The 12,641-nt window shown below is 47.5% G+C and overlaps 1 protein-coding gene across 1 annotated transcript in view; it reads right to left on the reverse strand.

Moving 5' to 3' along the window:
- COL15A1 (collagen type XV alpha 1 chain) overlaps positions 1-11,866 on the reverse strand; it is a 95,903-nt gene extending 84,037 nt beyond the window's left edge. The window contains exons 1-2 of the mRNA XM_054584089.1: positions 11,856-11,866; positions 11,689-11,774 (exon numbers count right to left, since the gene is read on the reverse strand). Coding sequence (XP_054440064.1) covers positions 11,689-11,774; positions 11,856-11,866 — 97 coding nt within the window. The remainder of the gene's footprint in view (positions 1-11,688; positions 11,775-11,855) is intronic.
- Positions 11,867-12,641: the final 775 nt, after the last annotated feature.

The following is a 12,641-nucleotide window of genomic DNA, read 5'->3' on the forward strand; positions in this document are numbered from 1 at the left end:
AATTCCACATGTGCGTGCAGCACTGGGGGGGTCTGGGCAAGGTTCAGATTCTGATGAAGCAGGTCTGTAGCAGGTCGCTGCCTGGATTCTAAACTCCAAAAACAAGTGGCATTGTGCCGCGCTCCCTGTCTTAGGCAAGATGCACTTGCAAATGAATTCTGACCCCTGATGGAATGAACCAGGCACAATGCTGAGAGAAGCCACGGGAGGGTTTAGGGACCATGTCCGTTGAGGTTGAACCTTGTTACAGTGGCCATGACCCTTTATTGAAGGTTCACTGTGTTTCAGGCACTGCGCTAAGAGCTTTGGGGACATGATTTCGTGTATTCATCAAAGGACTCTGAAATAGGTACTATTATTATCTACAGATGAGGAAACTGAGGGGAGAAGAGGACTAGTAAACTTTTCAAGGTCACCAGCTGATAGGTGCAAAGTCCGGAATTGAACAAGCTCTGTCTGACCCAAAGCCCCAGCACTTCACCACCATCTAGACTAGGGCCTGCGTTTCCCTATTCTGCGTATACATGCATCCCCGGGAACTTGGGGAACGTACAGATCCCAAAGCAGCTGGGACAGGTCCTGGGACAGGACCTGGAATCCTGCACCGTGTCACAGGCTCCTGAGTGATGCCAGTGCTGCTGGTGCAGGGACCATGCTTTAGGCAGCAGATCTCTAAGGGAGAAAAGGTGATCAAGAATTTCAAGAGAGAAAGAAGAGTATTCCAGACTATGGGATGACACTAAGAAAGGCTGGGAGAAGGGAACACACTCATTACATTCAGAGACCAGCGAGGGATCAGCGTGGCTAAAGCCAGAGCATGATGAGTGACGGGAGGGGACAAGAGGCCTCGAGATCCAGCCCAAAGAGAGTGGGATTTACTGAGCTGTAACAGAAAGCACAGAAGGGTTTTAAGAGAGACATGACATGACATGATGGGGCCCATGTTTTGCCAAGCACTCTGCAGTAAAGAGGTGTGCTGGAGACAGGGCAGGGGAAGGCCCTCATGGTGAGAGGTGGCTGTGACAATCCATTAGTATGACACAGGCGGGGCAAAGAGATGGAAGGGACAGACTGGGTGCCACAGACATAGCAGGTGCAGAATTGATTATTTTGAAACAAAGCTACAGTACTCTTTCCAGGTGCTGAACATTTCTCAGCCACTCTCTGCAGTAGACCAACAGTGCAGAGATGGTAAACACTGATGGCAGATGTAAACTTGGGTACGTGCAATTCCAATGGCATCTCAAATAGCACTATGGGCTCTTAAAACTGGGGCCCACCCACCGCTTCTCCCAATTCAGGCACAGTCTCCATGGTGAGCCAGCTTTTCCTTTCTTTGTGGATGAAGTATCTGAGTCCAAGAGTGGAAGCGACTTGGTCAAGCTCCCACAGCCAAGCCCAGAACCAAGGAATCCTATCTATGCCTCCTAAACTAGGTTAATACTGTGCATTGCAGAGAACTTCCCCCACCAGAGAAAATGAAGACACCATTGATAATTTAATATCAGTCTACACTTGCAAATACTAAATGAACAAAACTGTTATATTTCTTTTTTTAAACCATTTTATTTCTTAAACTGGAAGCTCATATTCTAAAAGGGGCGGGGGTAGACCCTGAAATGGAGCCATCTACTCTAGACAGTTAAGGCTAAAGTAAAATTAGAAAATGTGTCACATGGAAAAACTCTGCAGTAAGAAATGGTTTTCTTTCCCTCCTTTTTATTTCTGTGGGGGAATGAGCAATTTGGCATTTTAACTACACAGAGGGAGAGAGCATCTGTGGTCTCTGTTTTGTACCAAATACACACAGTTGTTGGACACAACTTTGTATCCTGGCTGTGTCCAATCGGACAGGATATCAGCGAAGGATCTGAACAGAGCATTGCTGAATTGAATCACTTCTCCCAGTTGCCACAAAGTTTGGCCAAACTGAACTCAGGTGTCCTTAGAATGTCCATGTTGATGGTGCTTTTAGAGTTTACCTGGTCAAACCTCTTCATTTCCTGGATGGGGAAACTGAGGCCCAAAGAGAGACAGAGATTTGCCCAAGACAAAAAAAAAAAAAAAAAAAAGAACAGGGGAATGTAGAAGCTGCACCTCCACTGGGTTATTCACTCAACAAGCATTGCTCGAGTACCTGCCAGGGGCCAGGCATGGTGCTAGATACTGGGGGTACATGAAAAATAACCCTATTCTGCACTCTTGGGGTTGCCCTCCCCAAACCCCAGCCACTTGGAAACCATGTGGTTTGACGTGAGGCTGTGAGGAGAAATATTCTGGGAGATGAGGCCGGAACAGTACATTGTGATCTTCAGAGGGCCTCAAATGTCATGCTAGGGAGTGTTATAATTATTTTCTAAGGCTGCTATAACAAATGGCCACAAATTTAGTGACTTCCATTAAAACAAATTTATTACCTTATAGTTCTGCTGGCGTCCAACACAGGTCTTACTATGCTCCCTTCTGGAAACTTTAAGGGAAAATCCACTTTCTTGCCTTTCCCAGCTTCTGGAGGCTGCCCACATGTCTTGACTTGTGGCCCCTCCTCCATCTTCAACACCAGCAAAGAAGACGGCTCACATCCTTCTCTCATTGCATCATCCTGACTTCCTCTTGTCTCCCTCTTCCACTTTTAAAGACTCCTGTGATTACACTGGGCCTACCTGGCTACTCTGGGATCCTTATCCTCCTTTAAATTGATTAAATTGATATACTAATTCCATCCTAACCCTAATTCCCTTTTCCCATGTAACCTAACATAGGATATAGACAGCTCTGGAGGTCCACTACTCTGTTTACTACAGGTGGTAAGCATCAGAAGATGAGAGATAGTTCTAAGAAGAGGTGACATCATCAGAGTTGATTTTACGGTGCTGCTCAAACTTTAATGTGCACGTGAATCATCGGGGATCTTAGTAAAATGCAGATTCTGATTTATTGAGTCTGTGGGAGGGACTGGAGATGTTTCATTTCTACTATGTTCCCAGGTGGTGCTGATGCTGCTGGCAGATGACTATGGCTGCAATGTGGAGGATGGGTGAGAACGGAGGCCAGGAGACAGACCTGTGTGCTGAAAATAGACAGAACTCGTTACCATGAAGACTGTTTGTCTGGACGGGGAGAAGCAGCTGGCTGATCCAAGTTCAGATGGAATTCTGTGTGTGACTTTGTTAAAACTGCATGGATTTAATTAACTTCAGTTTGTCATAGCTTTTGAACTCTCCACACCCCTGTTCTAGGGGATGGAATGATTATAACTTTCCAACACTGAAAAGCATACCTTCATTTACTTTCATGACGTGCATCCTACCCCCGACGTGTATGTATGTCCAGCCCCTGCTCTCACCCCTGCTCTGACCCCTCCATCATCCATCGCAGCGGATGCCTGCGGGGGGTCTTCCAGCAGGGCTAGACAGACTTTGCTATGGTCAAGGGTTCATAATGCTGGGTTTTCACTAAGATCGCCACAGTCTCAGGCTTTGAATGATTCATTCACTAATGTATTCAAATGCTCATTGTGTCCGTTTAATACCATGTCAGACATTGAGGCAGCATGGATAAATAAAATAGGGTTCCTGCCCTCAAGGAACCCACCGTGATGTGGGAGCAGGGAAGGGGGGAGGCACTGAACTGGTCACCAAGTACAGGCCTGATGTTTATCCCATTATTCCTCACAGTAGAGATTATTGTCCTATTACAGATAAGGACGATAAGGAAAAGAAAGGTAACTGGCCCCAAGTCACTCAAAGGGAAGTAGCAGAGCTGAGATTTGAACCCAGAAGACCTGGGATCCCAGACCCCATGCACGTGAGCTATATATGCCCTCTGAAGCTCCCTCTGGGGTCCAGTGCCAGCTCTGCCACACACCTGTGTTGCAACCATGAACAGAGACTTTCCTCTTGGGGAAGCTATTGGCCTCCTTCAGTAGCTTTCAACCTTAGCTGCACCTTAAGGAAGCACACTGAGAGCTTTAAAAGCCTGCCCTCACCCCAGATGGATTAAGAATCCTGGAAGTGGCAGAGGACTGAGCCTCAGATTCCTTTTGAATCCCCCAAGTGACTCTAAGGTACAGTCAAGGTTGAAAACCACCAAAGTCCTTGTGACCTCAGCTCTTGCATTCTTATTTCCTGAAAAACCTTCTTCTCTTGTAGTCCTTACCACAAGGCACATGCAACATGGAAGAATAAATTGGGGGGAGAGGAAGAGAGAAGGGAAGAGGGAAGTCCCCGCTCCACTCATCTAAGGATGATTGGAACAGTAATGCTAGCACTATCCTTTTAGCCATTATTTGCTCTTTTCATATCAGAAAAATAGCAGCAATGGACAAAGACCAGGTGAGCTAGGCATTCTCATGGGCCATTGCGGGGAGTATAAATTACTGTTGCCTCTCCAAAGAATGCAACAGAAGCCTTAAACATGGGCATGCACTAAACCTAACAATTTGCTTTAGGGATTCGGGCTAAGAAATAATCACAGAAATGGTCAAACACAGAGCTAAAAGAGCAGGATCATCACAACAGTGTTTTTATAATAGTCTATAACCAGAAACAACCTAAAGGCCTAAAAGGGGACCAGTTTAATTATGGGACATCCACATAATGAAATACTACTTCAATTACAATGGAGAAAAACATTTACATTCCAGGGGAAGTGCCTAGATGGTTGTTAAAGGAGAAAAAAAGCCAAGCAGCAAAATACAATATACAGAATGACCTATTTATAATATACATGCATATTTAAGCGTGGTAAAGAACTTGAAAGGTAGCCCACCAAATGTTAGCCGAATTTCTCTCTTGAATCATGAGATGTGTCATCTTTATAAACTTCTTTTCACCTCCTAGATTTTTCACAATGACTATTATTACCAAAATTTTAAAACAGTGTTGAAAAAATAAATGTCCTCTTTCAAAGCTTGCTTACCTCCCTCTGCCACCCCGTCTCCCAGGGGAAACGGGCACCCTGCTTTGGTAGTGCGGAAGCTCCCCTGCACCTGCACTGCGGCTCTTGGATAAGTTCCTTAGCATTCAAGCCAGCTGCTGCCCACCAGTCTCTACTAGTGGCGAGTCCCTCCAGGATGGGCACTGGGTCCCCGCAACTCTTAAGCCACACCCCCGCCTACCCCGGGGGGCCTCAGAGAGTGTAGGCAGCCAGGAAATATAGGAAAAAGACAAAAATCTGCACTAGTAGCCAAAACACACACGGCAGACAGTTTTGAAGATTTCAACAGATGTGCACTTCGGGAGGAAGCTAGTTGCATAAGACCTCCTGGTGGTGGAAGGGACTTTTCTGCTGGGCCCCATTTGAGTCTCCCAGCAATGGGATGAGTGACCCTTGGAGGGACCTAAGGTAGGGCTGCTCCCTGCAAGCCTGACTCCAGCCAAGCTCCCCGAGCCCAGGAAGGGAACCCCCTAGTACTTGAGGTCGGGGTCCTGGTCCCTTGAGAGTGACACCAGGACCCTCAGGACAGTTTTCTGCTCTGTCCAGTGTCATGGAATGCGACAAGCATGAAATGATTTGGATCAGATTAAATTGGGTTGACTTGGGTTAAGCTGAGTTGAGTTGCATTGCGTTCTGCTTCAGGTAGCGTTGGCCTGCACCCACCAAATGGCCTAGTGCTCATGTCTCCCTCATTAGATCTTGCTCAGAAAGATGTCTGAACCTTCTCCCAAGTTCTGTTCTAACCCTACACTTTGTCAAGTTGGGGTGGAGCAGAGGAAGGTGATCAGTCAGACACCTCTGACTCATCTCAGCTGTCCTGTGTCTACAGCAATAGTGCAGACCCCACAGTCTGCTGCTCTGACTTTGAAGCCTTAGTTGTTAATTTGTTTTCTTTACTGCACATTGATGTCTTCAACTGAATCTTGTTGTAAGAGTGCCTCCTTTTTATAATTTTCACCTGCCTACTCCCACTCCATACTCCCAATATCCAAGCATATCATGAGGAGATTATGAGGTAAATCAATCTATACTAAAGAATTTATGGCTTAATGAAGGAAGCAGGGGTGAGTTCCCTTACCATATTTTAAACATATTATGAAGCAACAATTATCAAGATCATGTGGGCTAAAAACAAACAAACAAACAAAAAAGCCATATATGCAAAGAAAGTGACCAGCAGTATAGAGATTCTAGGGGAAAAATCCTATCATTAAAAGAAAAAATACATATATCATAACCAGAATAAACAAATGATGAGGAAACAGCTTACATTTTAATTAGCGTTTTGGGAAATCCATGTACCACTTTGGAAAAGAACTGACTTCAGATTATACCCTAATCTATGGTCCACTGTAAATGGATCAAGCTGTAGACATTAAAAGAAAATGGGAAAATAAGCTCATCTATTTAGCTAGCAGAAAAAATATAAATATACAACTTTGGACAAAACAGAGGCTATCAGAAATAAGATAAGTAGGGATAAGCTAGAAAACTTGTTTATACAATTAGATGGAATAAAGAAAGAGTAAAGTAACAGTATTGTAAACTTCAGTCGAACTACTTATGAAGGTAATTAAAGGAAAGATAAACTAAAAGCTCAATAATGTATTCTGATTACTCAGGCATGGTCACCCGACAGCTGACAGAGCTGTAGAGAAATCAGGATGACCTACATGCTGTGGAGGATGTGGTAAACTGGCGCACTCTCTCTAGACCACAGTTTAGACCTATCCATTCATTCCTTTGATTCACTGAGACAGTTTACTGAGCACCCACTCTGTGCCAGGCCCTGTACTAGGTCCCGGGATTCAGAGTTGGACAAGGCCCAGTCCCTGTCTTACAGAATCTCCTGTGTAGTAGGGGAAGCAGACAAGTAATCAAAGGTCACGGTCGAGTCTGAAAAGTCCTATGGCTGAGACATGAGAATACAGAACTGGCCTGGAGGAAAGTGTGACATGCCTGGCAGAGCAGGAGGGGTTCCCGGAGAGGAACCTTAAAGAATGACGAGGGTTTGCCAGGTAGACAAGGGGAAAAGCATTCTCAAAAAGAGGCCAGTCTATGCAAAGACACAGGTGGGACATCACATACCTCATTCAGAAACCTGCTGGTGATTTGGTGTGAGCCCAAGCCAAGGGGGGCTGGGTGTGAATGGAGGTCAGGAGGCAGGCAGGGGCCAGGCCACGAAGGGCCGGCTGGGCCACGGAGCATGGGTGCGGTGAGAACCCGGCCAGAGCAGTGAAACTAGGGAACAGCATGATTAAACTTGCTTCTAAGAAAAATCCATCTAAATACATAAGAACTGTCCAACTAGTTCTATCCGGGATGGGCGAGTCTGTTTGGGAGAATATAGTCAAAGGAAATAACCCAAAAAGAAAACAAAGGCCATTTGTCTGAGGATGTTCCCAGCAGTACGATTTATCATAATAATAAAATGACCCAAGTCCAAGTGACCGGACAAATGAGGCATGACCCAAACCCTCAGGGTGCTCCCACGGGAAATGGAGATGAATAAGCATATTGAGAGGACAGAGCGCCACAGCAGCTGGGGCCTGGGTGATGGGGCAGCTCCGTTGGAGAGATCGAGGGAAGGACCCTGGACAAGGTGCCATTTAAGCTGATTGGTTAGGATTAGACCTTAAAGAGAAAGGGAATGTGAGAAAGTGCGCTCGAGACAGGGAGACCAGGTCATATCTGTTTCAAGTCAAGCGCACTGCAAAATCCCAGCTATACATGGGGGGCTGGGAGGGGTTCAGCGTGCCAGGGACTTCCAGCCTTCACTCCGCTGTAAAACACACAAGTGGGACCTGAGGCTACCGCAGGCATCTCCAACTCCGGACAAAGCCAAACAATTCAGCCAGTAATTAAAACACTACAATCATTTATATTGATGACCGTTTCTAATGGTATGTGAGCAACAGTAGCTCATTACAGGCCAGGGTACAGGCAAGGCAGGGGGCCAGTGATACAAAATCTAAAATGGCTGTATTTTAAAAAATGGAAAATCACAAGTGTTGGCAAGAAATTGGAAAAATCAGACCCCTTGTATACCGCCGGTGCGACTGTACAATGGTGCAGCCACTGTGGAAACTGTTTGGGAGTTCCTCAAAAACTTAAGTATGGACTTAACTTATGACCCAGAAATTCCCCTTCTAACTACATACGCAAGATCATTGAAAACAAGTACTCAAACAAATCCTTGCACACAGATATTCATAATACCGCTATTCATAATAGTCAAAAGGTGAAAACAACCCAAATATCCCCAAGAGTGGAAAAATGAACATCCTTGTGGTTCATCCATACAATGGAATACTACTCAGCCATAAAAAAGAATGGAGTACTAACACATGCTACAACACGATGAGCCTCAAACATTATGCTAAGGAAAAGAAGCCAGACACAAAAAGTCAGGTATTGTATAATTCCGTGTATGTGAAATGTCCGGAATGGGCAGATCCATAGAGATGGGAAGCAGTTCAGTGGCTGCCCAGGATCGGTGAGGTGCGGACGGGGGGATGGGGAGTGACCGCTTAATGGAGTTAAGGTTTTATTTTAAAGTGATGAAAATGTTTTCAAAGTAGATAAAAACAACAGCTATAAAACATTGTAAATGTACTACATACCATTGAATTGTACACAGGAAGAACGCTAGTTTTATGGTATGTGAGTTTTGCCTCAAAAAAAGTTAGTCGGGATATCCGGATGTCCAATAAACATATGAAAAGGTAATCAATTTAATAATTAAGAAAATATAAATTAAGACTACAGTAAGATTCTAACTGGTATGCATTAGAAAGGCTGAAATTAAGTCCAGTGATGAGACCAAGTGCCGGCAAGGATGCTAAAAATTGAGGACTCTCACACCAGGTTGCTGTGTCCCTTTGAACAATGACAGTGGAAGGTGTGCCCTTTGCTCGCTCACTGTCTGCTCAGTGGGACGATTTCATACCCTGTTATCCCACATCCACTCTTAGGCAGAGAACCAACAGAAATGCGTGGCCATGTGCACCCAGAGATATGTGCAAGAATGTCCACAGACACGCTACTGTATTAGCCCGAAATGGGAAAAAAATATTGTTGGAGAAAAGTGGATAAATCATGCACACGATATTAATTCAGTGAAATATTATACGGTGAAAAAATGGTTAACTACAGCCACATGCAACCGCATAAATGAATCTCAGAAGCTTAATAGTCAGTAAAAAAGCCACCCACCAAAGAAGACATCCTACATGTGTAAAGTTCAAACTCAAGTAAAATGGAAGTTTAGAATTTGGGGATACATGCTCATATACTAAAGTTATTTTTTAACAAGTAAGGAAGCGATCACTATGAAAGTCAAGGTGATGGTTGCTGCTGAGGGGAGGGAGGGGCTCACCCAGCCAGAAGGCAGAAGCGGGTGCTGGCGGCTACGCCATCTCGTAGCCTAGGTTATGTGGATGCTTGTACTGGGAGAAACCATCGGACTGTACTTTTTGTGCGTACTTTTCTGAATGGATGTCATAGTTCACAATCAATACTTTATAGAAAAGTAAATAATTTGCACATATCAGTATTTTATTATCTGAAACAAATTACTTGGGATACTACCGTCTCTGTCCCCACCACAACCTCATCTTCTAAAATAGCGCATATCCCAATGACACTGTAACTTGACTACACAGCCGTGACCCCTTAGGGACATGAGGATCAGTGTAGGGGGCAAGGGTCCCATTAACAAAGGTCTCTTTAAACAAGGTGGGCCAGGAGACCCTGAGGGGCTGAGAAGCCTTGGAACTTTGGGACTCACTTTCTTCATCTGAAGGACAGAGACAATGCCAGTCCCTGTCCCCACCTCCTGGAGTAATTGTGAGGACTGGATGAATGACATATGAACGTATTCCTGCGTCTGCCTGACTATATGAAATGGTTCATAAGTACCTAATTAAACTGCACACAAAATTTGGTTGGCAGGAGGACATGTCACGTGTCTAGGAAGACCGTCTTCAGAATCCCCAAGGGACGCCGACTACCCATCCATTGCAAAAGGCCCTCCCCAGGTCCTTTGACCTCCTGAGGGTTCCCCAGCACACTCTTTTTACATTATGGATGGGAACAGGATTTCCTCTGTCTGAGAAACCACGGCCCTGACCTGGCTTTGAGGGATCCAGCCTATAAGTGCAGGAGAAGGAAAGAAACAACAAAGTCTTCCTCCCCAGAACCGTCTTCCTTTTGGGAGTGAGGGTGGCAGCAAAGTTCAGCAAAGATCACAGAACCTGAAGCTGCCCTCTGCTGCTGAGTTGGCAGTAACCTATATCACATGCAAAATTGCAACGTTCCAACACGGGCCATGGTGCTGAGAAGCCAAAACTGTGCTCCAGCTGCCCTTTGATCTGCAAGAAATGCCAGGCTGGACGCACTCTGGCAGAAAACGCTGTCGTTGTGTTTGCGTCTCGCTCCCACGAACGCAAAGTTCACTGTCCTAGGCTTCCTCCAGCACACAAAGCGTTAACCAAGACCACCCACTCAATCCCCAGTTTCCTTCAGGGGGACCGAAGCTGTTCCTCCCTCTCCCCACACCTCTACTGAGGCTGTATACTAACCTCCTAAATCCAAAAAGGGGCAGATTACTGTTTGGGGAGCATCGTTCTTCCACAAAACTGCTTGGAGAAAGGGATGAGCGAGGAAGGGCTGGAGCTTGCAGATCTGGGCTCAAGTCCTGCCTTTGGACTGGCCACTTTCCAAGCCTCTCTCATCCCTCGAGTCCTCGTCTGTAAAAGTGCCTGCACTGCTTTCTAACAGCTATTGCAAGGAGCGAGCTATAATTTCTTTTTTTTTTCTTTCTTTTTTTTTTTTTTTGCGAGCTATAATTTCTATCACGTATTTTCTGCCTACTATGTGCCAGCATGTGAAATAAGCATATTATTTCTAACATGTCTCTTGATCTTCGCAGCACAGCATCCCAAGGAGGTAAGGTGGTTCAATTATTCCCCTTTTTTGAATGAGGAAACTGAGGCCCAGAGAGGTGAAATTCATCGCCCAAGGTCACCGAACCTGGGCACAATTCAAACTCACGCAGCCTGACACAACTCAACCAAAAATCTGTTTGAACTAAGACCTCACCATTCACGCAACAGCCTCCAGGTCCTGGTGCGGGAAATGAGCCTCAGGGAACAGAAGGGACCAGATCTCCTGGTTCCCAGCCCATAGCCCTTCCCAGCACTCTGGGCGCCACTGCCCCATGGACGTGACTCCGCAGGTAACTCAAAACTAAGTAAGGAATCAGAGCAAGTCAGTCCCGTTATTTCTTTCGAGACAAAGGCTCCAGGTGTCTCTGCCGGCGGTCCTGCTCCGCATCTGCGTGCAGGGAGGACACCAGATCTGTCCTTACAATGAGCTAGGCAGCACGCACGACCTGGGCGCGGGCGCTTGGTGAGCCGCAGCCAACTGTCCACGCGGAATCTCTGGTGCTGTCGCCGTGCTTCCAAACTCCCTCTCTGCCCAAGATTGGAGGGGCCGCGCCCAGCTTAAATTACCTTGGGTGCCCTGATGGCTCTCCACTCGCCCTGGCTGCCCAGGACTCCCATCCACCCCCTGGAGCTCCTTGCAGTGCCCGGGGAAGCCGCGGCAGAAGCGCCAATGCGCGCGGAGCGGCGAGGACTCCCTTTTATGTCCAGGAATGAGGCGCGCACCGCACACGCGCCCGCCGCCAAAGCCAACTTCCCCAGGGTGCGGAGGCAGCCGGTGCCAGCCTCGGGGAGAGTCGCTTACCTGTCACGGCGCGGGTCCGGCCGACAGCGGAGAGAAGCGCGCAGACCCGAAGCAGCCTCAGCACGCTCCAGCACTGCTCGATTCTCCTGTAAGAAGTGGCCAAGTGAGAGAAGGTGAGGTGGACGGGAGGGGCTGAGGGGTCCGGGGCACCAGGACGCAGGTCCTACCTTGGCGCCATCTCCCGGGTCTGCCGAGCCCCGAAGGCGCTGAGCCGCCCAGCTCCCCGGAGGCGTAGGGGCGCTGCGCGCTGGCCGCCGCTCGCCCTTCCTGCAGGAAACAAAGGCGGTGCTGGGCAGCGGCCACGGCGGGCAGACTCCCGGCTCCCAGCCCGCGCCCTGAGTCACCCGCGCTCTGAAACCCGACTCCTCCGCGCCCTGCGCTCCCCCTCGCGCCGCGCCCCACCTCGGGCAGCGGTGGCGCACTCCCACCCCGGGATCTCCACACCCCCTTTCCCCCCTCAACTGACTCTCTCTCTGCGGCCGCCAATTCCACCCCGAGCGGACGCGGATCTCTCCAGCCCTCACTTCTGTCCGGGTTGCTCCGCGGACAAAGCACTCTCCGTTCACCGGCCAGCAGAATCTTCTCGACGGCCTAGGGAGGCTGGAACCACTGTGATTTTGGCCTAGGAAACCAGCTCAGAGAAGTAGTGCTAATGTCCCAGGATCACACAGCAGGACTGAGCTGTTGGCTGCTGTGTCCTGCCCTGTGTGCATGACCCAGGAACCTACTTGAATGCCTGGGAGTGATCCACTTTGGGCGGTTTAAGTGATACACATATAACTAAATGCAGCAAACTAATCCTAATAAAAATTGTAAATGTATCCAATATTCCGAGGTTTTCCTCTCTATACCTTGTCTGTACCTCAGTCCCCAAGGGCAACCTCACAGGAGGGCAAGGGTTTATATTTATTTCGGTCTCTGCCTAAAATAGCCCCCTGGTAGTAGGAGGTGCC

The sequence above is a fragment of the Pteronotus mesoamericanus genome, unplaced genomic scaffold (genome assembly GCF_021234165.1).
Source record: "Pteronotus mesoamericanus isolate MK-2021 breed Mesoamerican mustached bat unplaced genomic scaffold, CSHL_Meso_final contig_78, whole genome shotgun sequence".
In the NCBI taxonomy this organism is placed as follows: Eukaryota; Metazoa; Chordata; class Mammalia; order Chiroptera; family Mormoopidae; genus Pteronotus; species Pteronotus mesoamericanus.